Here is a 27,215-nt window from a genome sequence, read left to right as displayed (position 1 = left end):
GCACAACAGCCTTTACTGACCTTTGACTTTGACCTTTTTGAAGGAAAGGTTTTTAGGGTTAAGCATAACAACCAGAGCTGGTGTTACAAGGAAAAGTAAAATATATATTTCCTGGTTTACAAAAGCTTTTAAACGGATTGAATCAAGATAGAAATGTGACTATATATCAGCAAAAGTAAACTTTTTGTCATTTTAAAAATTAATTAGTTTTCTTTTTCTTTGATAATCAGGAATTTCTCTGAAATTTAGAAGTGATCAGTTTTCCGGACCTTTAGATGTTGTTGGCCCTTAGGATAGTCTAGGGATATCTTTGAATGGACGAACACTTGCTTTCTAGCTGTTTATCTCAAAATAGCAGCATTTTAAAACAATCTGGTGTTGGTAGTGTAGGTCGAGACATCAGCACCATACAGTAAGTGTATTTAGGAGCTCCTTTAATAAAGTTGTCTGCCCTTAAATAATTTTTAAACTTTTTTCTTCAACAGAACTTTGCACAAAATAAGAACAGCAAATATGAGGATATTAAACCACGATTCCATGAAACAGGCGAGCCGGGAATCCGAATATAGTATGTATATCATAATCTGTAATGTAACACACATACAAGTGTATACACTATCTATAATTATATAGGTGTCTGTAATAATCTATATAGACAAAATACAGTTCTTACTTGTATTGTGGTTGTGGTACGTATTAGGTATATATTTGGATTATAGTAATTCAAAATAGTCTATATTTGTATTTGATTACACACAAAATATATTAAATATTTGAATATACATGTTTAACACGTAAAATACAATATTTTTGTATGAACAGTTCACAGATTTGAAAGAGAAAATCATGTTCGATGCTGTATGTATTCACACAGAAAATTGATTATTGATAAAATATGTCCATTTGTTTTGAATTATAGAGCTAAAGGGCTGTATTAGTCATTTAATGTTTTTTTAGTATCCACAAAAATGATCAGCCCTTCGACAAGTCTGTGTTGGTACTACTGCGGCAGAAACGCCTCGGGCAGATGCATTATGTTATGGAGGACATTAACACAGAGCTCTATGAGGACAGCAAGTTCCCAGTGGGATTGTGAGTATAGCAAGTTCCCAGTGGGGTATCGAGTATAACAAGTTCCCAGGGGGATTGTGATTAAAGCAAATTCTTAGTGGGATAGTGAGTATAGCAAGTTCCCAGCGGGATTGTGATTATAGCAAGTTCTTAGTGGGATTGTGAGTATTGCAAGTTCCAAGGGGGATTGTGAATATAGCAAGTTCCTTGTAGGATTGTGATTATAGCAAGTTCTTAGTGGGATTGTGATTATAGCAAGTTCTTAGGGGAATAGTGAGTATAGCAAGTTCCCATGGGGATTGTGAATAAAGCAAATTCTTAGTGGGATAGTGAGTATAGCAAGTTCCCAGTGGGATTGTGAGTATATCAAGTTCCCAGTGGGATTGTGAGTATAGCAAGTTCTCAGTTGGATTGTGAGTTAAGCAAGTTCCAAGGGGGATTGTGAGTATAGCAGGTTCCTTGTATGATTGTGATTATAGCAAGTTCTTAGTAGGATTGTGAGTATAGCAAGTTCTCAGTGGGATTGTGAGGTTAGCAAGTTCCCAGGGAGATTGTGAATATAGCAAGTTCCTTGTAGGATTGTGATTATAGCAAGTTCTCAGTGGGATTGTGAGTATAGCAAGTTCTCAGTGGGATTGTGAATTTAGCAAGTTCCCAGGGGGATTGTGAATATAGCAAGTTCCTTGTGGGATTGTGATTATAGTAAGTTCTTAGTAGGATTGTGAATATAGCAAGTTCTCAGTGGGATTGTGAGTATAGCAAGTTCTCAGTGGGATTGTGAGTTTAGCAAGTTCCCAGGGAGATTGTGAATATAGCAAGTTCCTTGTATGATTGTGAGTATAGCAAGTTCTCAGTTTGATTATGAGTAAACCAAGTTCCTTGTGGGATTGTGATGATAGCAAGTTCTGGTGGGATACTGCTTATAGCAAGTTCCTTGTGGGATACTGATAATAGCAAGTTCCTTGTGGGATGGTGAGTATAACAAGTTCTGTGTGGGATTGTGAGTATAACAAAGTTCCCAGTTGGATATCGAGTATAACAAGTTTCCAGTTCGATAGTGAGTATAGTAAGTTCCTTGTGGGATTGTGAGTATAGCAAGTTCCCTGTGGGTTTGTGAGTATAGAAAGTTCCCTGTGGGATAGTGAGTATAGTAAGTTCCTTTTTGGATGATGAGTATAGCAAGTTCCTTGTGATATTGTGAGTATAGCAAGTTCCCAGGGAGATTGTGAATATAGCAAGTTCCTTGTGATATTGTGAGTATAGCAAGTTCCTTGTTGGATAGTGAGTATAGCAAGTTCCCAGGGGGATTGTGAGTTTAGCAAGTTCCCAGTGGGATTGTGAGTTTAGCAAGTTCTCAGGGGGATTGTGAATATAGCAAGTTCCTTGTAGGATTGTGATTATAGCAAGTTCTTAGTAGGATTGTGAGTATAGCAAGTTCTCAGTGGGATTGTGAATTTAGCAAGTTCCCAGGGGGATTGTGAATATAGCAAGTTCCTTGTGGGATTGTGATTATAGTAAGTTCTTAGTAGGATTGTGAATATAGCAAGTTCTCAGTGGGATTGTGAGTATAGCAAGTTCTCAGTGGGATTGTGAGTTTAGCAAGTTCCCAGGGAGATTGTGAATATAGCAAGTTCCTTGTAGGATTGTGAGTATAGCAAGTTCTCAGTTTGATTATGATTAAACCAAGTTCCTTGTGGGATTGTGATGATAGCAAGTTCCTTGTGGGATAGTGAGTATAGCAAATTCCCTGTGGGATAGTGAGTATAGTAAGTTCCTTTTTGGATGGTGAGTATAGCAAGTTCCCTGTGGGATAGTGAGTTAAGCAAGTTCCTTGTATGACAGGGAGTTAAGGAAGTTCCTTGTATGACAGGGAGTTAGGCAAGTTCCTTGTATGACAGGGAGTTTAGCAAGTTCCTTGTATGACAGGGAGTTAAGCAAGTTCCTTGTATGACAGGGAGTTAGGCAAGTTCCCGGTTGGATGTGGAATTTTGAAAGTTACCTGCGGGATATTGAGTATTGGAAGGTTCCTGTTTGAAAATCAAGTATAGCAGTTAAGTTACGTACAGGATACTGTATAACATGAAATGTTTGTGCGTACTTTCTTTCGAGGTTTGGAGCTCCAAAATGAGGAAAGCAAATTTTTCTTTTGTGGTAACTGGACAACATTAGTTTAACAGGTTATGTTTAATATTGAGTGCAGCAAGTTTTGTGTGAGATATTGAGTATGGTATGATAAGGGCTTGTTCTGTTTGAGATATTGAGTATGGTATGATAAGGGCTTGTTCTGTTGCTGTTTTGGGGCCCAATTTGGTCCCTTTCCCATTGGAAAATGTTACTGGCATTATTTTCCAATTGAGTACTTTTGATAACTTATGTGAGGGATACTAAGTATGATAAGTTCCAAATGGGATATTGAGAATGGTATAAATTTATTTTTATGAAATTGTTTCATACCATGTGACATGATTTTAACCAAAATACAGCTAAATATTTATGTATATAGGATAGCATAATGATAAGCATTCATTGATCAGTCACTGTATACATCAAATTAACCCTGTGCAATATTTGACCTTTCAGTGTCTGTGACCTGAATGGAGTTCCAGTAACAAAAACAACCGATTTCCAGCCGGAGGAGTTCTACGTCGCTGTCCCACCCAATCAAAGCTTCAAACCTGCTCCCTACAGCTGTAGGAGACATGACCTCCCCAACTTTATCACAAACCCGTACTATGGCACAGGGTAAGCATCATTGGTCATTGGGCTGGGCAAGGGCAGTAAACAAGGAGGCATTGGGCTGGGCAAGGGCAATAAACAAGGAGGCATTGGGCTGGGCAAGTGCAATAAACAAGGAGGCACTGGGCTGGGCAAGGGCAATAAAGAACGAGGCATTTGGCTGGGCAAGGGCAGTAAACAAGGAGGCATTGGGCTGGGCAGGGGCAATAAAGAATGAGGCATTGGGCTGGGCAAGGGCAATAAACAAGGAGGCATTGGGTTGGGCAAGGGCAATAAACAAGGAGGCATTGGGCTGGGCAAGGGCAATAAACAAGGAGGCATTGGGCTGGGCAAGTGCAGTAAACAAGGAGGCATTGAAACATTTTCACTCCAAAGTCTCGCCCAAATCTGAAGTTGATTGTTTGGCAAGAAAGGGAACATGTAGTCCTATGAGGCGATTTGTTTATGCATGATCACTAATCACCGTCATGTATCTTGTTTTCCTCATTCTATCTGCTTCTATAGATAATGTTATGTGGTGTACACAAACCCTTCTGATAATTAGGATGTCATGCTTCTCTTATATCTCCTCTGTAAGTCTATGATGTCATTCTGAATTACTTCCCCTTGTTAAGTCTGTATGCTACCTTACTTTAATATGTTTTTCTTTTAAAAATAGTTCTTCTCTTGGAAACCTTCAAGGTACATTATGTAAATGGTAATTACATGATGAATGATTTGAAACGTTTACATAAATACATGTTTGTATTACATTAAGGTAATTCTGAATGATTTCATTACTGATTAGGCAGATTTTTTTTATTCAAGGGAGATAACTCACATTTGAGTTAATGGTGACTGCTTGAAATAAGCTTTATCCAAAATTTTATATGTGAAATTAACATTTAGCAAAAGTTGAATATATATCCCTCATAAGTAGAACTTATACATTGATTATAATATTGATTGATTAATATCAGGATTTTTTTCTGTATTTTCCAACTTACAAGTATGTAACAGTGGCAAACACATATTCCATGAAGGACCTTGCATGGACTCATTGTAAATATGTGTTTAAGATATCGTATTCATACCAACGCGACAACTGTTTCATCACGACATTTACAAAAAAATGTTCTGTAATATAAATAAACTTCATAGATAACGATTCGTGATAATGCTGAAAAGTCTTTTCATATCTGAAGTAGAAATAGCCACACTTTGGGCATCGCTGATTTCTAGAGGTTTAATACAATGGCAATCAATATCATGATGGTTACAACTTCAACGATAGCTCGTGAATTCTTCAATATGAGAAGTTTTTAATAAATTTTATTAAATGACACCTTTATAAAATTCAATACAATTGAGTTTTTAATGCAAATGCAAAGCAGTAGCTGTAATTGTTTACAAGTTTTGTAGCGTATTTACTCAAGTCATTCTGTAGCGATTAATTGTTGTGACTTTGTTCACTGTCATCAGAGATGAAAGTCCCCCGGGTTCCCACAAAAAAACAACAACTTCCTTTTGGACTTTTTTGTTCAAAATCCTGGTTTCTTGAATATTAATAAACATTTAGAGCGAGGGTGTTTCTATAGACAGACCATGCATAGACACAAATACATGAAGAGGAGATAAGGTTAGACACAAGTACATGGACAGGAGATAAGGTTAGACACAAGTACATGGACAGGAGATAAGGTTAGACACAAGTACATGGACAGGAGATAAGGTGATGCTTAGCAGGAGACACAAACGACTTGAAGCATCACCTTATCTCCTGTCCATGTATTTGTAGGGATAGGGATCGCTCCTCTAGCGTCAGTAGTGGTGGTGTTCGCACAAAGAATACTTTTCCAGATTGATACCTGAACTATCTGTTATCTGCTTAAGTTTGATTTTGACCTTGATCTGAAAATCAGTATGGCTGCCAGGGGTCATCTTGGACTTTTGCACCTAAAGTGGATTACTTTGATACATCAGATTTTGTAGTTAAAAATGGGGGGAGGGGGGGGGGGGATTATCAGGTTAAATTAGTGTGTCTTATAGGGGAGGGGGTTTATAGATGACTGTTATTTTAATCTTCCATTTGTTGATCTGATTCACATGTATATATATCCCTTTGTTTGAAATGATTCACATTTACCCCCCTTACCTTTTAACCAATTTTCATGTATCTCCTTCTGTTTGAAATGATTTCCATTTATCTCCCCTTGTTTGAAATGATTTGCATTTATCTTCCCCTTGTTTGAAATGATTCCCATTTATCCTCCCTTGTTTGTAAAGATTTCCATTTACCTCCCCTTGGTTGAAATAATTCCCATTTATCTCCCCCTGTTTGAAATAATTCCATTTACCTCCCCTTGGTTGAAATAATTCCCATTTATCTCCTCCTGTTTGAAATAATTCCCATTTACCTCCCCTTGTTTGTAATGAATTGCATTTAGCTCCCCTTCGCTGAAATGATTTCCAGCTATATCCCAATGGATGAATTGATTTTCAATTATCTCCTCTTGTTTAAAGAGGTTCCTATTATCTCCCCTGGTTCAAATTATTTCCATTTATCTCCACTAGTTGAATTGATTCAAATTCACATCCTCTGTTTTCTTTCCCTGGTTTAAAAGATTCATGCACACTTCCCAAAGTTGGTGTAAATTATAATCAGTTATCTGACCATGTTTGAACTGAAGCACTTTCCTCGCCTTGGTTTAAACGTGTATCACCCATCACATCTGGTTTGAAATGATTTATGTTTATGCACTGTTTGTGACCATTAATATTGACGAAGAAAGTGTATTGACTTTAAAGTCCATTTTTTTTCTAAAGAAAATTGATACAAAAGATTTTAAAAGATTTTGCACCAAGTATATTGTTTTGTGGGTTTGACAGTACTGTATTGATGCAGTTGGAAATTCCCCCCCCCCCTTTTTTTTTTTTTTTTTTAAAATTAATGATATGAGCATTGTTAAATTCAAATTTTCTATTTGTTTTCTGTTAACTGCAGCATATTTATTCACTGTCAAATTCTGTAAAATAATTTGGAATATTACGAACAGCAAAAATTATACTGTTCATATGTATACAATAGATGGACTTAAATGTATCAGCATGCTTTCCTACCGTCATCTCACCATAGAAACCATCAAATCATCTTCGTCAAACTGAGTGACTGTTAGCCTCACTTTGATATATTGATGATCGGTTTCTTGTTTGCAGGTTTCCGCGTAGCACTTACCTCTGGCAAGACCTACACAGGTAAAACTACCTAGAAGCTAGTCTTGATTTGCTATTCTGGGGAGAACATTTGGAGTATTTTGGTTAACAAATTGGGATCTAAGTTACATGGTTTGGTAGTTGTCCTGGTAACCAAGGATATATCTAGGGTAACTGAAAAGAACAAATATTGTAACGTTATCAAGAACAAGTCTGAATAAGTTGTTTTTTCAATTTGTTATTATGCCGTGTGTTTGAGGGTCAGTTGAGCCGACTGATTTTAAAATTGCAGTTCAGTAGTTGTTTCTTGTATCTTGATATACAAACTAAGATGTGTAAATAGCCTAGATACCAAAGGTTACCGTGGTAACTATAAATGTACTGGTAACTAATCACATCTAATTCCAAAGGTTACCATGGTAACTGCAGACATATATGTAACTAATAACATCTAATTCCAAAGGTTACCATGGTAACTGCAGACATATATGTAACTAATCACATCTAATTCCAAAGGTTACCATGGTAACTGCAGACATACATAACTAATCACATCTAAACTATAGGGATAGGGTGTTATTTTGTATGAGCAAAATTCCTATAACAGTACTGTTTTTTGGGATGAGTTTCTACCACTGGCATTGAAAAGTTGCATGGTGGAGGGCTAGTTAGAGGGTGCATGGTACAGTTATTGTGTTGAGTCACAAAACAGGGAGGCTGGCATGGTATGGCTTCAGCTAGACTTTGTTTTATAGCATTGGTAATTTGTTGCATGTTGTTGATAATTACAGCTTTATTTGTTTGTTAATGATGTTTCTGCATCCAAGAAAATTAATTGTTACATTATTATAAATACATCATAAATACTGGCTTTATAATCACAATTCAATAAAACCCCAAATATAAAATGTTTCTAGAGAACGTTATCAAAGCAAATACACAATAATCTTACAACAATTTCTCTTGCAACTGATTATATCTGCTAGTCCCAATATCACAGACATCTGCTGGTCCCAATATCACAAACATCTGCTGGTCTCAAGATCACAAACATCTGCTGGTCTCAAGATCACAAACATCTGCTGGTCTCAAGATCACAAGCATTAACTGGTTCCAAAATTAAAAACATCTGCTGGTTCTAAGATCACAAACATCTGCTGGTTCCAAGATCACAAACATTTACTGGATTCAAGATCACAAACATCTGCTGGTCTCAAGATCACAAACATTTGCTGGTCTCAAGATCACAAGCATTAACTGGTTCCAAAATTAAAAACATCTGCTGGTTCTAAGATCACAATTATCTACTGGTCCCTAGATCACAAACATCTACCGGTCCCAATATCACAAACATCTACTGGTCCCAATATCACAAACATCTACTGGCCTTAAGATCACAATTATCTACTGGTCCCTAGATCACAAACATCTACTGGTCCAAAGACCACAAACATCTGCTGGTCTCAAGATCACAAACATCTGCTGGTCTCAAGATCACAAACATCTACTGGCCTCATGATGAAATACATGTAGATCCCTGGATCATGCATCTGCTCATCCCCGAGTTCAAACATCTTTTGGTGAAAAGGTCATAAATTTTAACATCTGTAAGTCCTGAGATCATACATATTTAATGGTTCAGGATTCCATTAACATCAGCTGGTCTCACGATCATAAACCTGATGCTTGTAATTTTATCAAATTGGACCATGAACATTAATTTTATTATAAAAAAATAGTTTTCTTCAATTAATCTGGAATATTTTCTCTTTATAAGGTTGATTAGGAAAACAATTGATTTGGTCTGGAATCAGAAGACATTAATCCTATTATCAATATCCCTATCATAGATATCCCTGTTACTGCTTTATTGTTAAAAGTTTAAGCAATTATCAAAAAGCTTTGACACAGTGCATTACATGGTTTAATACAGTAGTAACTGATTTATCCTGTCTTGCCTGACTGAACAAATAATAGCCCAAATATTCACCATTTTCAGATAAAATTCATCATCGCCCAGTGTTAATTTTGCATTCATATGTAATTACAATATATTGAATATTGTGAAATAAAATTTGCTGTCATGATAAAATTTGCCTTCATTTGAGAGGGTGAAAAAAGGCAAAAGTTCCCCGGTTTATAGTTTCGATCAGGTCTTTGATAAAAATGTCCCCTCTACCATTTCCCCGCTGGTGTGCTTATGAAGACATTTATGGTATATTGTGATTTCATTATTTACAGCTATTACGCCTAGCATGCTACCTGCTGTGATAACATGCTTCATTAAAGGCTGTTTTTGTTGTCCTGTGATGCTTTGGTCACTGCTGTTGTTTCACTTTGATTGTAGGCGGATTAGCAACAATCACGACAGTAAAAATGTCACATGTATCTATTACATAATTATAGCTTTAACAAGTTCTGTTTAGAAGTTCTTTAAATAATTACTTTGACTTTTGTTGGCAGTATTTTCCTTTACTGAGGAAGTCCAAAAGAAAATAGCAATCATTGATTATTTTTTTTAAATCTGCAGCTTTTTCAAAATTAACAAGATTTTTTCGCTTTCAAGGGATCAATTTAAACACAGATTTCAGACTATTTCTATCGGTGACCTAAACACTAGTTAAAGATTCTGTTTTATTGTCGTATGTGTCACTCTTATACACTTCTGTTAACAGGTTTGATTTGGAATGATTATTTTGCAATTTATTGACAACACCAAAAAGTCAGAAGTGTCATACACACAATCCTGTACACTTTTGTAATCATGATAATTTTGTAATTTATTGGTGACACATTGAATGAATTTTTTATGATAATGCTTAACCATTTCACCTCTATGTAACTTAAGTAGACTCTACCATGCATTGATATGGATGAGTCCATTATGGTCTACAGTGAAAGGGTTAAGTAATTCTGAATGATTCCTTATTTTTATTGAAATTTTAATAAAGGAAGATAACTTTAAAAACCTTTACATACTTTTAGTATATCAGGTAGCATATAGTTGTTACCTAGTCCGAATTATTCTGACGTTTTATCGACTTTTTTCGTATCGGTCTGTCGTCGATTAATATCGACGACAGACCAATATGAAAAAAGTCGATAAAACGTCAGAATAATTCGGACTAGTTGTTACCTAACAACAGGTTAGTGCCCACTGTGAATATTGGTTATCTGAAAATCATTGTCTTGTTCACTTTTATTTACACCAGCTGACTCCTACAGTTTCTGAAATGTTAGCAGCACAGGTTTCGAATAATATATAAATATGAATAATTTATAGTTTTTTTCTCATGTGGAATATTTCACACATTTTCTCTTTGCTGTAGTAAATGATTCGCCTAGTCCATTTTTGTATTGATCTGATTAGAGATTAGCTGTTTCTGCATGCTGTTATATAGATATGCATGTATATTTCAACCTTAGAAACGATCAGATATATCATTTTAAGATTTACATGTTTTCTTCAGTTTTCTGTATAAGTTCTTATAAGTCAATGAAATAAGGTTTTCTATTTATTACAAAAAAATGTCTTCAGTGTGTTGACACCACAGCGTCATGACAATTGTCCTAATTAATTCTGATGTTGCGATGAGTATTGTTTCACGAAGAAATATACAAAAGTATGATGTAGGTGTATATAACAGTACACAGGGTAATCGGTAACATTATGTGTTCTACTGTTTATTGTGTTGATTATGTTACACTAGGATACATTGTATATCTTGCAATGTATAAGATACAGGTGTATTGTATTTTATTTGTATAATACAATTATTTACAGCACATGGTACATGATTTGATACATTGTTGGTGATACATTGTATGTTATTAATACATTGTTTGTGTTACAGCTGTGTTACAGTGTATATATTGCAGTGCATGTAATCCATTGTATTTTCCCTATAAGTGGTACCTGCCAGATTGTATATAAGGTTAAACTGTATAAGTGTATGAGCGGTATCCCTCCTGTAACCAGATTGTATATAAGGTTACAGGAGGGATACCGCTCATACACTTCTACAGTTTAACCTTATATACAATCTGGCAGGTAGCACTTATAGGGAAAATACAATGGATTACATGCACTGCAATATATACATTGTTTGTGTTACAGCTGTGTTACAGCGTATATATTGCAGTGCATGTAATCCATTGTATTTTCACTATAAGTGGTACCTGCCAGATTGTAGATTAGGTTAAACTGTATAAGTGTATGAGTGGTATCCCTCCTGTAACCAGATTGTATATGAGGTTAAACTGTATAAGTGTATGAGCGGTATCCCTCCTGTAACCAGATGTTGTCATTCTGTTTTGTCCTTTTTCTGCTACAGCTCTAGACCCACCACCTGGACGAGGTAATCCTGGTGACATACACATGTTTGCATGCCCGCTCACTGACTCAGCATTTGTGACTTGCTTAGCAAGCATGCTTCACTTAAAAACAGGCTTAAATTACCCAGCATGCTTCACTCACCAAACATGCTAGACTTACCCAGTATGTGTCAGTTAGACAGAATGCTGCACTTACATGCATGCTTCACTTAATTATCCATTGTGCTACACTTACCCTGCATGCTTCACTTTACCCAGTGTGCTACACTTACCCAGTGTGATACACTTACCCAGCATGCTTCATTTTACCAAGCATGCTTCAGTTACCCAGTGTGCTACACTTACCCAGTGTGATACACTTAACCTGCGTGCTACACTTACCAAGCATGCTTAATTTTACCCAGCATGCTTCAGTTTCCGACCATGATTCACATACCCAGTGTGCTACACTTACCCAGCATGCTTCATTTACACAGAATGCTTCACTTACACTGAATGCTTCATTTACCCTGAGCATGTTTTTGTAGTATGAATAATTCATTTCTGACTGTAAAATCCCCCTTTTTGTTGCTAGTTCCTAGAAGTGTGCATGCTTATTTAGTGTTTTCAGTATTTGTCTGTTCTTTTGCCCACCTGTCTGCCTGAATCGGGTTTTGGATAAGCATATGAACAGATTGTTTTTTCTGACGTTTCCACCCCAGTTGCCCACCCTTCACCTTCCCACTCCACATAACCTATCAGGGTATCTTACCACACCCAGACAGACTCCGGCCCATACCAACACCACCAACCCCTTCACCACCCTTCAACCACCTGTCGTTCAGAATACATATTTTTTTTAGAAAGATATAATGAAGGATATCTTTTCCTGAGAATCTATTGTATTGGTTTAAATAAATTTCCACTGTAGACTAGCGATCGTGTGATATGTGTAAACAGTGCTGTAACCTTGGTAGATAGATACAGTATGTACCTAGGATATCAGAAAATAACGACAGCACCAGTTAAAGACAGGAAACAAAGTCTTGGCACTTACATCTAGTATAAAGATACCATTCAATGTAATGTATACAGCAACAAACTGGAGCATGGTCACAATGCTGGGGGTCTATGTAAATAATATAGACTTCATGTATTGAAAACAGCAGGAAATAGGAAAAACGAAAAGACGAAATGTGTACATATTGTAACAACTTGCTTAGTGCAAATATCAGTTTAAGTCTTTGACATGACAAATGAAACCTTGGAAGCTATTGTGTTATAATGTACACATGATCATGTTTAGTTGTACACTGGGGTGGGGTGGGGGGTTTCCCTTCAACTCAGTAATGTTAGAGCATCAGACTTAAATTTTATGCAGAGAGTTGCAAGGTTCGAACCCTGTTTTGGACAAAAACAGACCTTGTTACAAAAAAGGGTGCTAATAGCCAGAAAGCTTGATGACAGCCAGAAAGGTTTTATATGATAACAACATAGATTGTTGTAGATGGGAGCCTGAAGGATTGCTCTGTGATATTACCAATGATTTGTATAGTAGATGCTAGTGATTTGTGTGATTGGGATGCTATTATTATGCGATACTTTCTAGTGCAGTAGATTCTAGTAAGCTGTGTGATACCTATGTTTAGTTTACAGATGGGCGGGGTCAAATCGTTTGGGGGTAGGGGGATAGATGAAAGCTTTGAAATACTACTCCGTTTGTAGGCAAGAGCATCCTAATGGGCCAAGAGGACTCAGCATTGTATTAATTTAGGGTAAGACCCCCTTTGAGGGTAGATTGGTGGGACCCAATATGGAGAATTTAGGTAAATCTTCAAAATCCTCTTCATTGTGTACAGGTAAAGCAATTTAACCCCATTTTGTCTGAAGCATCTCTGGGCAAAAGGGATTTAGTGTTGTTTAAATGGATGATGTGACCCCCCCATGGGGGTAGAGGGGCAAAGCCAAATAGGGGACACAGGTTTTTTTTTTTAGATCCTTCTCATTGGACACAGACGTATATAAAACTAAGGGTTTGCTTCCTCTAGGGCCATAGGAATGGGGCTTAGTCTTAATTTTAAGCATTTGCTTCGAAAATTGTACTCTTCTCGAATGGTAGTACTGATTGTCGCATTATATTTGGTTTTAAATATCAATAGGGTAAGATGTATTTATGTAAATGAAGCTGTGACCCCTCAAAGTTCAGGAGTGGAGCCCATTAGAGAAGAATGGATGTGACCCTGGGGCCCAACCCCAACTTGAGGTCTTAGTTCCTATATATTTATCTTGGAAATGGCTGAGATCCTACCCAAATACTTGATGTATATATGCTGGACATTAAGAAGTAGATAAATATAAACATCCATGCTACTAGGATCAGCTACAGGGTCTGGCCCTGCCCCTTAGGACTTAGCTTCTGGCCAGTCATAACATGGAATTAGGTGACATCCCCACCTCATAACTACCGGTATATAAACAATTGCTTAAGACGAAAAAAATAATTCTGCCAGATTTTGCCTTGGTGTCAGTCTTGCTCCTGGGAACTTCGTCCCTAGGTCATAGCATGGAATGGTTGAGATTCCCACCTTATAACCATATAACCATATATACAACCGCAAGCCATGAAGATACTAACTACCATGATTGGCAAATTAGTCCAACCTGGCCCCTGTTTACTTATTGTCTGGGTCCTAATATTGAAAAATGAGATCCTATCCTTATAACCATATATATTAATGAGATCATTTTGTAAATATTGCTTAAAAATATCAAGGATGCTGATACAGACCCTCAGGGCCTCTTGTCTAGTGAGCTGTTATGTGCAGTCTATTCTAGCAAGCTTTTACACCAATATGTTTTGTGCTGTATGAAATAGTTAACCACAATACCAATAGTTTTTGTAGTATTGGGCACTCTAAAACAGACTCTATCCAATCCAGATTTTTACCAAAACTGGCAAATACATGTAAATGAAATGATGAGATCTCGTGTGTCTTTGGTTAAGATAATTCTAATATATTGTTTAGTGTAAGAACAGTGTAATACCAGTGTTTTGTGATATAACACATTTGTACCAGCACCGTGTTTTGTGGGTATTGGGTAATTTGTCACTTTTTGACTAACTGCTCCTTGGTTAAATAGTTAGTTTTTTTGATGAAATACTTATTTGCTATGTCGTTTTGTTCTTATTTTATTTTTGAAATATATGTTCTTACAAGTTTTCCATGAAGTAATGCCAGTCTTAAAAGTGATATTTTAAGCATGCACCTAAAATGATTGTAAAACATCTGTTTAAATTTCACATACATTGGATAAAGCATTTCTTATTTTAGTTAAATGGTTACACGCTTAATGGAAACTGTTTTATATGTGTGTTAATTATATGTACAGTATAACTTGCCATATATATCTCAGAATCCGTACGCTCGCTAGGTCTAGATCTGTATGTCTTTACTTTGCTATTTACACAGTAAGCACAACCCGATTCCACCAATCAGCAAGCCTTCTCCTAACCAATCAGTGGCCAGCCATCCAGAAACCAATCTGAGGTAGGTCCTATGTCACCTGATTGTCTACCTCCATCTCACAAATTCCTGTTACGTCATTGCTTGTATAACATGTAATTACAGTGATTTAAGGATGCCCATACTAAGGCCTGAAACTGTTAATATGCCTAATGGAAACAGGGTTTTTTCTCGCATGACTTTGATAAATCACTTTTAGAAAGAAAACCAACCCTTACAGGATTTTCATGAAAAAATTAAATAGATTGACTAAACAAAATTATCAACAATAGTATTTTAAATGTTAAAAAAACTTAGTGTCGCTTGACTAGGTTTCAAACACTGGACCTCAAGTTCTTATAGTGCCGCTCTCACCGGTTCAGCTACCTGGTCAACAGAAGTGTTCTGGTTTAGTTGCACTACAGTTTTATAAAGGAGAGGTTACTGTATACCAAAGCCACGGTGGAATTCTAGTGTTTTGCCGACAGTGAGGCAGAGATATCCAAATTATGATCACCAACAAATGCAAAACGTGACAATTGTAATGCTTTATTGATGGACTAGGAAATATTGAATTTGACTTGTGTTCATTAAGCTTATGTATTAGGGCCATTGACCCATTACCTCAGAGCTAAATCATGTATCCCATCACACCTTACACTGATCTTTGTTGTCATATTTCCGTCTAGGCGCCGAAAAATACAGAACACCCATGAGGATGTCCACCAAAAGCCTGTGAAGCACAAACGTACGCCGGAGACGAAGGTTCGCCAGGTGGATTACGACCAAGGTTAGTGGACTGAGTTCAGGGTCATACAAAATGTATGGAGGATTAAGGATAAATTTCCATTTTGAAAGTTTCAAATAGAAGGGTCAAACATGTACCTTTTTTATAAGTCAATTAAATTTAAAATCTAAATAAAGTTTATTTATTTTGAAACAATTATGAGCAAGCTGTTGCAACTTAATAACTCTTGTTGGCCCAGATGGGAGCATGCGAAGGGTCTTAACCCATTCACCCCTACAGTCACATTTGAACCTTACCAAATCAAAGTACAGGTGATTGACTTTATGTGGGAGAAAACTGGAGACCAAAATAAAACCAATGTGGTACCTTTTCACGTCCGATCGGGGAAGTGTACCCCGTACCCCAGCCGTCTTTGTGAAAGACGAATGCGCTATCCATTATGCCACCCGACCACCGAAGGTCATTTACAGTGTCAGTGAGGAATTAGGTAAAGTTCAGGGTTCAGGGTCAAGTTGTAGTGTAGGGGTCAAGTGTCAGGGTCAAGTGTAGGTGTCAAGGTGAATGACAGCAACATGGAGTAATTGATTGCTCACACTACTTGGACCTGTTTTGGTAGTTCGAAAATATAAATGTTATCAAAAATAGGAACTGAAACATCTTCTTCAGACAATATATAAATATGTGAAACATTGTCAAAATAATGACATTTATTGCTATGGTTTTATTATAAGATAAAAAGGAAGGATTATAGAGTAAGAAAGACAGGGATCATATGGAAGCTTCACTCTTTATCTGTTTCAGATAACTCAAGTGTTTTCCGAGCCAAGAAAGAAAACAAAACAACGAAGGGTGCAAAGGAGGTCCGGGAAACCAAGGACACTAAGACTGACCTTCCCATTGACCAGGTCAAGGCTGAGGAAGTTGAGGTAGGTCAAAGGTCAATCATAGCTGTAAGATCTGTTGAAAGATACAGAAAGATGGAATCAAGCTTTGAAGGCATAATGTAAACAATTTAATCCCTAGAAGTTTTCAAAACTTTTTTTTATAAGTTATAATGCAACATTTTAGGACAATAGTCCTTTTAGTTCTTGCCCATCCTCCATCTTTACCTCTTATGTTTCACACTCAGGTATGTCGTTTAGTTTGACCTTTTGTGTCACACATATGATGCTATTCCCAAAACTTTACCTCTTGTGTCACAAACAGAGCTCTGTTTATTTTGACCTCATGTTTTGCACATACATCTCTGTCTTAAAACTAGTTTGACCTCTTGTGTCCTGCTCTGTCCACTAACTTGACCTCTTGTGTCCTGTTCTGTCTTCTAACTTGACCTCTTGTATCCTGCTCTGTCCTCTATCTTGACCTCTTGTGTCCTGCTCTGTATTCTAACTTGACCTCTTGTGTCCTGCTCTGTCCTCTAACTTGACCTCTTGTGTCCTGCTATGTCCACTAACTTGACCTCTTGTGTCCTGCTCTGTCCTCTATCTTGACCTCTTGTGTCCTGCTCTGACCTCTAACTTGACCTCTTGTGTCCTGCTCTGTCCTCTATCTTGACCTCTTGTGTCCTGCTCTGTCCTCTAACTTGCCCTCTTGTGTTCTGCTCTGTCCACTAACTTGACCTCTTGTGTCCTGTTCTGTCTTCTAACTTGACCTCTTGTATCCTGCTCTGTCCTCTATCTTGACCTCTTGTGTCCTGCTCTGTCCTCTCACTTGACCTCTTGTGTCCTGCTCTGTCCACTAACTTGACCTCTTGTTTCCTGCTCGGTTCTCTAACTTGACCTCTTGTGTCCTGCTCTGTCCACTAACTTGACCTCTTCTGTCCTGCTCTGTCCTCTCACAGGAAGAGAGTTTTCTGAATGGCCCCCATCACCTGACTCCTTTAGAGTTAAACCGTCGACCTTCAGATGAGAATCAAGAATATTCCAAGGTCAGAGGTCAAAACCTAATTCTAATTGGTTTCAATTCCTTCAATTTATATTTGTCAAGCTAAATTTTTACTTCTTCTACATTATTCCTTTGGTATTGATTCCTCTAACTTAGTGTAAGTGTATGACATATTTTAATTTTAGCTGATACCAAACTATTGTTGTATTGTCACTTTAATGAGTAAAATCATGTACAAAGTAATTTACACAAAATCTAAGTGTGTAGTGTTGATTAATATGTAGTTATGTATTGTCAATCAGTGACTAGGACGCTCACTGACAGATTGGTCAATATGTAGTTATGTATTGTCAATCAGGGACTAGGACACTCACTGACAGATTTGTCAATATGTAGTTATGTATTGTCAATCAGTGACTAGGACGCTCACTGACAGATTGGTGTTTGTTCATTCCTGTTTTACGGTTTATAAACATGCACGTTTACTTATGTTACTGTTCGTATAAAAGATTTCATTTCTTCTAATTTACAGGAAGATTATGGCTATGACAAGGTAAGACAAATCTGACTGGACAATACAAAGGGAAGATAACTCATACAAGCTTCCTACACTTTCCATTTCAAACTGAATAATACTGAAATCAAAGAAAACTTTTGTGGCCTTTGTCCTATGGGTATATTAGGACAAAGGCAAGAAAACTTTTGTGGCCTTTGTCCTATGGGTATATTAGGACAAAGGTCACACAAGTTTTCTTTGATTTCAGTATTATTCAGTTTGAAATGTTGTTCATATTGTTGGTTGAATGTGTAATTTCCAGTAACGTGTATGTGTTGTGGAATCAGTACTGGGCACAAACCAATACAAGAGATACAAGACTAAATTCTAAGGAACTTTAGGATGGCTTCCAAATTATCAAATGTATTGAAGCCCGGAAGGTTTCGTTTTATAGTGTCTGTTTTAATTTCTTATAATCATATAGGAAACAGAAGCTCCATCTCACAAAAACATAGACCTCTTGTTTTTCTGTAATTTTGAACCAATCCAATTCATTGATATCCTTGTATGATGCCATTGATGTATTTCCTACCCACCACGGACATGCTATGTCATGCATAAAATGTACCTCCTGTATAAAATTATCCAGGTACTTTTTATAAGGGGTACATTTTATACATGACTGTGATTGTTCAAAGCTTAACTCATTTATTTATATTTTCTAAAAATAGAGTTGAAAACTGGGGATTCAAAACAATTTCCTGAATACAGATAATACAAAAATAATTGTGTAACTTCAGATTTTTCTGAATATTTGATTTCTGAAAGTTTGGCTTACTGTGAACAACCAGGCCCAGTTTGTTAGATGTGAAGTTTGTTTGATCACTGTCAACAGATCTAATTTTTGTATTTCCTTTTGTGTGTGATTAACTTGTGAAATATCGTGTTGTAGATATACATGTACTGTAAGTTTACTTGTTGTAGTGGCATACAATTAGAGCTGAACTATTTAAATGAAAATCTCAACCCAATTTTTGTTCCAGATTTGTTTAAATTATAAACTTATTTTAATGCAAATATGAAAAAAAATCAGTGGAAGTATAATTTTAGTGGAAATCTTACAAAAGTGAAAATATTTTGGTTCTAATTTTTTACTGCATTAAAAGCTAATTTAAGAACATTTGTTCGAAGCCAAAAAAACTTTGTTTCTGGAGATCATATTTCAGGCAAAAATATTGCGTAGTAATAGAAAAAAAACGGTGAATTGTTGCTACAAAAATGTCTGTTGGCTAATGATTAGTAGTATGCTACATACACAAGTAGGCTAACAGAATCTGCTAGAATATTGTTACACTGTAATTATATCAACAGAACTGTACAGCTACAATGGGGTGTTGTGTGGGCTTCTCATGTGTTATACTTGTGTGCTACACATGTTATACACATGTGCTATATGTGTGCTACACATGTTATACACATGTGCTATATGTGTGCTACATGTGTTATACACGTGTGCTTTATGTGTGTGCTACATGTGTTATACATGTGTGCTATATGTGTGTAATACATGTGTTATACATGTGTGCTATATGTGTGTAATACACGTGTGCTATATGTGTATGATACATGTGTGCTATATGTGTGTAATACACATGTTATACACATGTGCTATATGTGTGTAATACATGTATTTGGAGTTTTGACCACTACACTGCTTGCCATACAGTTTGTAATATTGTATGTAATCCTTGTAAATGATTAAAATGCTTGTATGCATGTAGGTTAGAAACAGTATAAAATACCGGTGACTTCCTGTACACAGGTGTATCAGGATACAGGTAGGGTTATGCCTGCTCTATCTAGGACTCTGTATCTTTATACAGCAGGTGACTGTATCTGAATACAGGTATTTGTACCTGCATGGATACAGGTAATATGTACCTGGATTCAGGCAGGTTTTGTACCTGGATACAGTTGTCTGTATCTCGAGATACAGGCAGTTGTCTGTAACTGTGTGTTTATGGTTCCAGGAGGACAGGAGGTCTCCCAGAGGTGCTGGATATACCAAGGTAGGTATGGCAACATGCATGCCACCTCTCCTGTAACCAGAGTTACAGGATTCTGTAACCATAGTTACAGGGGTGACTTACAGTTAATATATAAGAAGTGCCGATAATAAAATGATAGGTGTGAACAAAGGTCACAATTGCCTGCCATGTGACATGAGTTGGAATCACTCGTATCATAGACCTGAGCAAGTGATCACATGACTGTCATGTGACCTTAATTGTATTCTGTGTTATGCGATACTAAATGCATGAAACCTAGTTTGTCCCTTAAAAACAGTGAATATTTCAGAACCTGAAAACGCTTGTGTTGTTGTTGGATATAGCAATTAAAATGTCCAACATTAAAATGTATCCTTACATGAGGCAAGAAAAATGTGTTTGTTTGCCTTTGACCTTCAATAATTCCTTCCCAAAATGTCTATTCAGTTAATTTTCTGACAGTTTAATTCATAGTATTAACTTTCTTGCATTAAACAACCTTTAGCCGTAAAATTTGTTTTAGAGTAAGTCAAAGGCAAAGACTGCTTTTTTTTAGCTTGAACTTGAATTGACTCACTATTGTGCTGTGATTGTATGCTACTGTGAAGCTTTGTATAACAAGAATTCCATGAACTGTTAAAAAGGATCAAGAAAGTTTGATTGTAAACTGGTGTTTGTTCTGACCTAACAAAAACCATATATAGTTGTTAAGGACTTGATTCATGATTGTTCCAAAAATCATTTACTTTAAATTGCTTTGGTAACAAACATCATTATAGTTAATGTTGCTATGGTAAACAATATTAGCTGTTATGTTGCTAGTCGCTGTGATAAACACCACTAGCTGTGATTATTAGGGTCCCACATTGGAGATGTAGGTGCCCAGTATATTAACATGCAGAGTCTGTCCGTCTGTCTGTCTGTCCGTCTGTCCGTCTGTCCGTCCATCCGTCTACAGTCATTTCCAGAGATTTTCTCTGAATCCACATTACCGATCCTTTTGGAAATTCAACATGATGACACATTGTGATATAAAGATGTGTAATAGAGGTCAAGGTCACTGGTACTAAAAATAAATCCATCAGGTTTGTATGTCCATCAACACTTTCATGCACAGATTATCTCGAGCATACACTGTGAAATGTAGATGTGCAATAAGGTTTAAAAAGTTTGTGCTTATGAAGGACCTTGACTAACTTTCAAAATCACATCGGTCAGATTTGTTTTACCTTCTAAATAACCAAGAGGCAAAAAATTATGATATTCAGTAAGAATCATGCTGGTTAAGTGTTAGCAAATGGGTGACCTTGACCAACTTAAAAAAATATTGTGAATAACCAGGGGAGCTAGGGGGATGTTGGTCTGATATTGATACTTTGTGGTAAGGGGTAATTGTGGTAAGGGGTAATTGTGTGGTAAGGGGTAATTGTGTGGTAAGGGGTAATTGTGGTAAAGGGTAATTGTGTGGTAAGGGGTAATTGTGTGGTAAGGGGTAATTGTGTGGAAATGGTAATTGTGTGGTAAGAGGTAATTGTGGTAAGGGGTAATTGTGTGGTAAGGGGTAATTGTGTGGTAAGGGGTGATTGTGTGGCAATGGGTAATTGTAGTAAGGGGTAATTGTGGTAAGGGGTAATTGTGTGGTAAGGGGTATTTGTGGTAAGTGGTAATCATGGTAAGGGGTAATTGTGGTAAGGGGTGATTGTGTGTTAAGGGGAAATTGTGGTAAGGGGTAATTGTGTGGTAAGGGGTAATTGTGGTAAGGGTCAGTGTGGTAAGGGGTAATTGTGTGGTAAGGGGTAATTGTGTAGGAAGGGGTGATTGTGGGTAATTGTGTGGTAAGGGGTAATTGTGTGGTAAGGGGTAATTTTTTGGTAAGGGGTAATTGTGTGGTAAGGGGTAATTGTGTGGTAAGGGGTAATTTTGTGGTAAGGGGTAATTGTGTGGTAAGGGGGTAATTATCAGATTACATGCACTTGTAATGCTTCATGATAAATATTTCAAAATCCAAACTGATTACTGTGGCTTCTGCTTGGTGATTTTCAGAATATTTTCTGGCACGTAGTGGGGCCCTTGCTGACCGGTCAGTGTTCTAGAGTTCCTAGTTACTATGGAAAACAACACTAGTTGTTATGTTTCTGTTTGCTATGGTAATTTAATAGTCTGACCTTGAATATTTCCCTGTTAAACAGGAGAAGTCGGACCGTGATCTGAATCCCTACAAGGTGCTGGAACCAATCAAGAAAGACGATCGCTCGTCCACACCAGTGCACGATGATGACGATGATGATGATGAGAAAAGGAAGGAGGATGAGGTAGATGAAGCTGATTGGTCGAGCTGATTTCCATGACAATCATCCAATTTCATTTGTTATTTACATCATGAACTTTGTTTGTAACTCAGCTTCCGACATCTGTATCACCATAACAACCACGTACATTTCCCTCGTGTTGTCACATTCTCATTTGTGTGAATTAATACCCTGTGCTAATTTCTGATTAAAACTTCTGTAGTCATGGTTACTCATTGTATATCTTGTCCTTTTGTACACCCTACAGTAAAGATGACTGATTTGTCCTAAAGAATCCACTACAATGAAATTCTGTCCAAAGGAACGCCAGACATAGCCACGTTTTTGTTTGGAATAGACATATATCCTAATAACAGGTTAAATTTACATCTAGTGACAATATAGATAGCACCAAGGTAAAGTTATAAAAGGTTCACTTTAGACAGGTTTATACTGGTTTTATATTGTCATTAAGAATTGGCGTTGAATCATTTTAATTTACGTTCTAGTTTTTCCTATTGAACTGAAATCCAAATTAAGTGCTCTTTTTGGTATGATTTCTTTCAAATAAAGTCATTTTTTCTCTATTAAGAAATGAAAAACATAACAAATACATCAAGTTTAGCATTTATCATTTGGGACTCATCTTTTACTACGCTTCAGCATGCTGTGTGTCTTCACTAACCCTGCTTGGCCCACTTGTATAAAACATCTCAACTCTTGAGATTTCCTCAAGTCTAAGATTTCTCATAGACAATACATTGCTTGAGATTTTCCTTAACTTTGAGATGTTTTATACAAGTGGGCCCAGACCTTTAGCCTATCTGCTATATATAGCTATGCTTATGTGATACTTCTAGATGTGTTAGGGTTCACTTTGTGAACCTTTAGTGTCTGCATCTGAAACAATGCTGGATTATTTTCCTTGATAATATTTTACATGTAAAGAATAAATTATTTTAGAGTTTTCGTGCCAAATACTGGAATATTGTTAAATTCTTCATACCATTCTATCAAACGAAAGAAAAACTGGAAAAACAATCCATTACACAGCACTTTAACCCTTTTACCCCTATAAATCTTCAAAAGACTTCCATACATTGATCTGGATGAGTCCATTATGGTCTACAGTGTTGAAAGAGTTAAATCTACAAAGCTGTGTCCCAGTTATGAACTAGGATGTTGTTTTAATCTATGCCGAATTAATTGTAATATGTAAATGCTTTCTAAACCCAGTTTTGTCACTTTTACATCGACGGGAACGTTTTAGATTTCACACCAGCTAGAATATTAAAGAAACATCACTTTTGTAAGATTTGCTAGCAGATTTATTCACTTTTAAATGTTTAAATTTTTTAGTCTTTTATTAACCAAAAATATATGAAGATCTCACAGTGCTAGCGAAAGCACCAATTAAAATTGCTTTTTTCCAAGAAAATAAAAGTTGTTTAAGAAAGGATTGAAAATGACTTGGTTTAATAAAGGGAAGTAATCCAGTTGTCTTCCAGTCAATGCTGAAATTTTTTGTGGCAGATGTTAGTTTTGTTTTAAAACACTATAAAGTGATAAACAAACTTATTTTCCTTCCTTTGGATAACTTTCCTATAAACAATAAATTTGTTGTTCCTTTTTGTCAACAACTTGTTTTTCAAATAATAAATTTCTTGTCCCTTTTTGTGGATAACTTTTTATAAACAGAAATTTATTTTTATTTTTTGTTTATTTTTTTCATAAACCAATATGTTGTCCATTCTTATGTAAACCTTATGGAAGAACATTATTGTGAATATATTATGTTCATTTTAAGGGGAAATAACCTATTTGTCTCTTGACTAGAGGAGATTTACTGAAGGATATTGGGGATGACATTGAAAAGGGGGAGTTAACAATTTATTGCTAATACGTTTTAGTTTTCTGTATAAGACAGATTTATATATCAATGTATGAGTGTTTTATTGCTACTGTGGTTTGTTTCCAGCCCGTGTTCTGTGTGAAATGCTGTATCAAGTTATTCCCTGAATGAAGCATTAAGTTAAAATTTAATTATAAACGTTTTTTAATTATCACAATTTCAGATAAAAAAATTAAGGAACTCGAAATGGTCGCCATTAAATAATTACTAATTTGTTTAATTTTGTTTTGCAGTAAATACAGATTTGTTTTAGTTTTTGGTCGTTTGACTTCCTGTTTCATTCATTAAAATCTTATACATTAGTACTACTGTAAACTGGGAAAGTTTTGTCACAGTTTCACCTTTGCCCTTTTTGCCTTCCACTGTCGGCAAACTTATCATTACAGTCATTATTACACAACAATATAACAAACAGCTGAAATCAAACGTGAAGGGCAAACTTAACCTGGGCGAGTTTGGATTTGGCAAAAACGCTCAAGTATACAGTAGCTTGACTAAAACAAATATTTGTTCATGCATGTTATTTTCACGTTGTGTTTTTTCTTGTCACTAACCACCTGCACCATACCAGGGCACAGCTAATTTAAACAAAGTGTATCTTTAAAATTTCACACGTTTTATTTTACCAAAAATCTAATTTTTAATTAAATGGAATGTTTATCTCAATTCCAACAAATGCGTTGGGATCATTTGATATTCGTTTTGTTTTCCCGAGCTATTCTTTGATGTTAAGGAGGTCACAGTTGTGTACCAGATGTTAGGGAAATATCTTTTGAGAATTCTTTTGTCCAATTGTTTGTTGAACTTTATGTCAGTAATCTTAAAGTTGAAGTGTGTAACCCCTCGGCTAACCACAATGAGTGACATGTGTTGGTATTAAGGGTCCCTGTCACGTTTACCTATTGTCATGTCAGTAGAAGTTCCTAATTCATAGTTACAGTTTTTGACAGTGGTACAGGGATCCTTAAACCTCATGTTAACCCTTTATAATCATTCTGTACTCACACAGTTGTCGCTAACCAACATCTAACCAACATCTTCTTTCTGTTATTGGAGCAAATTTCAGCCAATCACCATCCTTCTTTCTGTACTTGGAGCATCCATTGACCAATCACCATCCTCCTTTCTGTACTTGGAGCATCCATTGACTAATCACCATCCTCCTTTGATGTACATGGAGCATCTAACAAATATGATGTCTTTCTGCACTGGGATGAACAGTTCCTTGTCTTTGATTTTGTACTCGAGGCAAACCTCTACTATTTTATTTATTTTAACAGTCCTTAAAGTTTTTTTGTTTTTCTAATCCTTAAGACATCATTTTGGTATATGCTAAAAAATATTTTCTGTAATGAGAGTCATAAATTATTTCATTGGAAAGATAAGCATCAGTGATGTGCATTAATAGAATATACAGACCCATTTGTCCAAAATGCATTTACCTACAAGAGTAGTTAATTACAACATAGGATTGCACACAACAATATTGAAATGCAAAGTGTACCTGAATGATATTGGGGCTTTGTAGCAGTAACAGAAAAACTGAAAATTGATGGATTTTGAAGTTGTTAGGAAAAAGTTCCTAGATGTTTTTAAAATACTGACTCTTTCAGATAAGAATTCTTTTCTGAAAACAAGACCAAGGCATCCTGGCTTACAATATCTTCAGCACAAACTTGTATTTCTATTATCTAAATTTGGATGGGCAATGTACAAAACAGAAGAAAATTTACAGGAATATTGATTTTAAAAAATCCTGCTACTATCATTACCTGTACTATCAATTCATCTACTAATTACAGTATATGTTACAGCACAACTTACACTTCATCTACTTACAATATGTTACAGCACAATTCTGTTACTATAGTTACAGCACAATTCTGATAAACTTTACTCTTGTTACAGTACAATTCTGCTACTAAAGTTACAGCACAATTCTGCAACTATAATTACAGCACAATTATTTTACTATAGTTACAGCACAAATATGTTACTATAGTTACAGCAAAATTCTGCTACTATAGTTACAGCACAATTCTGCAACTATAATTACAGCACAATTATTTTACTATAGTTACAGCACAATTATGTTACTATAGTTACAGCAAAATTCTGCTACTATAGTTACAGCAAAATTCTGCTACTATAGTTACAGCAAAATTCTGCTACTATAGTTACAGCACACTTCTGATGCTCTAGTAACAGTACAGTGCTGCTGTATCGAAACCAGAACTTTGCTACTAGTCACAAGACAGCTCTGTTTGCTGACACAGTACAGTTTGCTAACAGTCAGTGAATGTAACACCTTTTGTCTGTAAATCCTGTAGTTTTTACATGCAGCAGCTGAAACTTCTTTTTAAGGAATTAACGTGTTTGATACATCTGCACATAGTTTTCACTCACTATGAACTCCTAAATTTTGTTTGTAAATTTTGACACTCAATAACTGTATTTCTTATAATATAAACAAATCTATTGAAAGAAAAACTTGATTGATGAATTCTCATTTTGATAATGATAGTAATGACAATTTACCAGTGATTACCTGTCCCCCACCTAGACCTCATCCATACACCTTCTGGTCACAAACATCACCCTTCCATACCAATTCTGTACCTCTCATCAGTCCATCCCTTATCAAAATAATCTCCAACCTCATTGTTTTCATTCCCTTCTTCACTAAGCCTTTATTTCTACTTAACAATCCCCTGCTGCCTCCCCCATCCCCACGCCCACCCCTGCCCTAACTAGTTATCTCCCCTCCTCATCAATCTTCTTCCCTCCTTTATAAGTCCACTTCCTCCTTTGTAAGACCACTACCTCCTTTATAAGTCCATTCCCTCCTTGATAAGTCCACTCCATCCTTTATAAGTACCATCCCTCCTTTATAAGTCCCCTCCCTCCTTGATAAGTCCACTCCCTCCTTGATAAGTCCACTCCCTCCTTGATAAGTCCCCTCCCTCCTTGATAAGTCCACTCCCTCCTTGATAAGTCCCCTCCCTCCTTTATAAGTCCACTCC

General features: G+C 36.3%; 1 protein-coding gene across 12 annotated transcripts in view; it reads left to right on the top strand.

Annotated features, from left to right (window-relative positions):
• Positions 1-27,215, top strand: part of LOC110445884 (doublecortin domain-containing protein 2-like) — a 102,115-nt gene that overhangs the window by 60,958 nt on the left and 13,942 nt on the right. For 8 of the 12 annotated variants that reach the window (XM_021490727.1, XM_021490724.1, XM_021490723.1 and 5 more), the window contains 11 exons: positions 486-568; positions 958-1,092; positions 3,652-3,813; positions 7,003-7,041; positions 11,334-11,357; positions 14,784-14,861; positions 15,506-15,606; positions 16,366-16,490; positions 17,981-18,001; positions 19,975-20,013; positions 22,182-22,304. In XM_021490727.1, the coding sequence (XP_021346402.1) occupies positions 486-568; positions 958-1,092; positions 3,652-3,813; positions 7,003-7,041; positions 11,334-11,357; positions 14,784-14,861; positions 15,506-15,606; positions 16,366-16,490; positions 17,981-18,001; positions 19,975-20,013; positions 22,182-22,304 (930 nt within the window). The remainder of the gene's footprint in view (positions 1-485; positions 569-957; positions 1,093-3,651; positions 3,814-7,002; positions 7,042-11,333; positions 11,358-14,783; positions 14,862-15,505; positions 15,607-16,365; positions 16,491-17,980; positions 18,002-19,974; positions 20,014-22,181; positions 22,305-27,215) is intronic. The other 4 variants (XM_021490719.1, XM_021490717.1, XM_021490720.1 and 1 more) reach the window with 4 other exon arrangements.

The sequence above is a fragment of the Mizuhopecten yessoensis genome, unplaced genomic scaffold (genome assembly GCF_002113885.1).
Source record: "Mizuhopecten yessoensis strain PY_sf001 unplaced genomic scaffold, ASM211388v2 scaffold2401, whole genome shotgun sequence".
NCBI classification, from domain to species: domain Eukaryota; kingdom Metazoa; phylum Mollusca; class Bivalvia; order Pectinida; family Pectinidae; genus Mizuhopecten; species Mizuhopecten yessoensis.
Note: the sequence above shows the minus strand (reverse complement) of the source record. Positions and strands in the feature narration are given on the sequence as shown.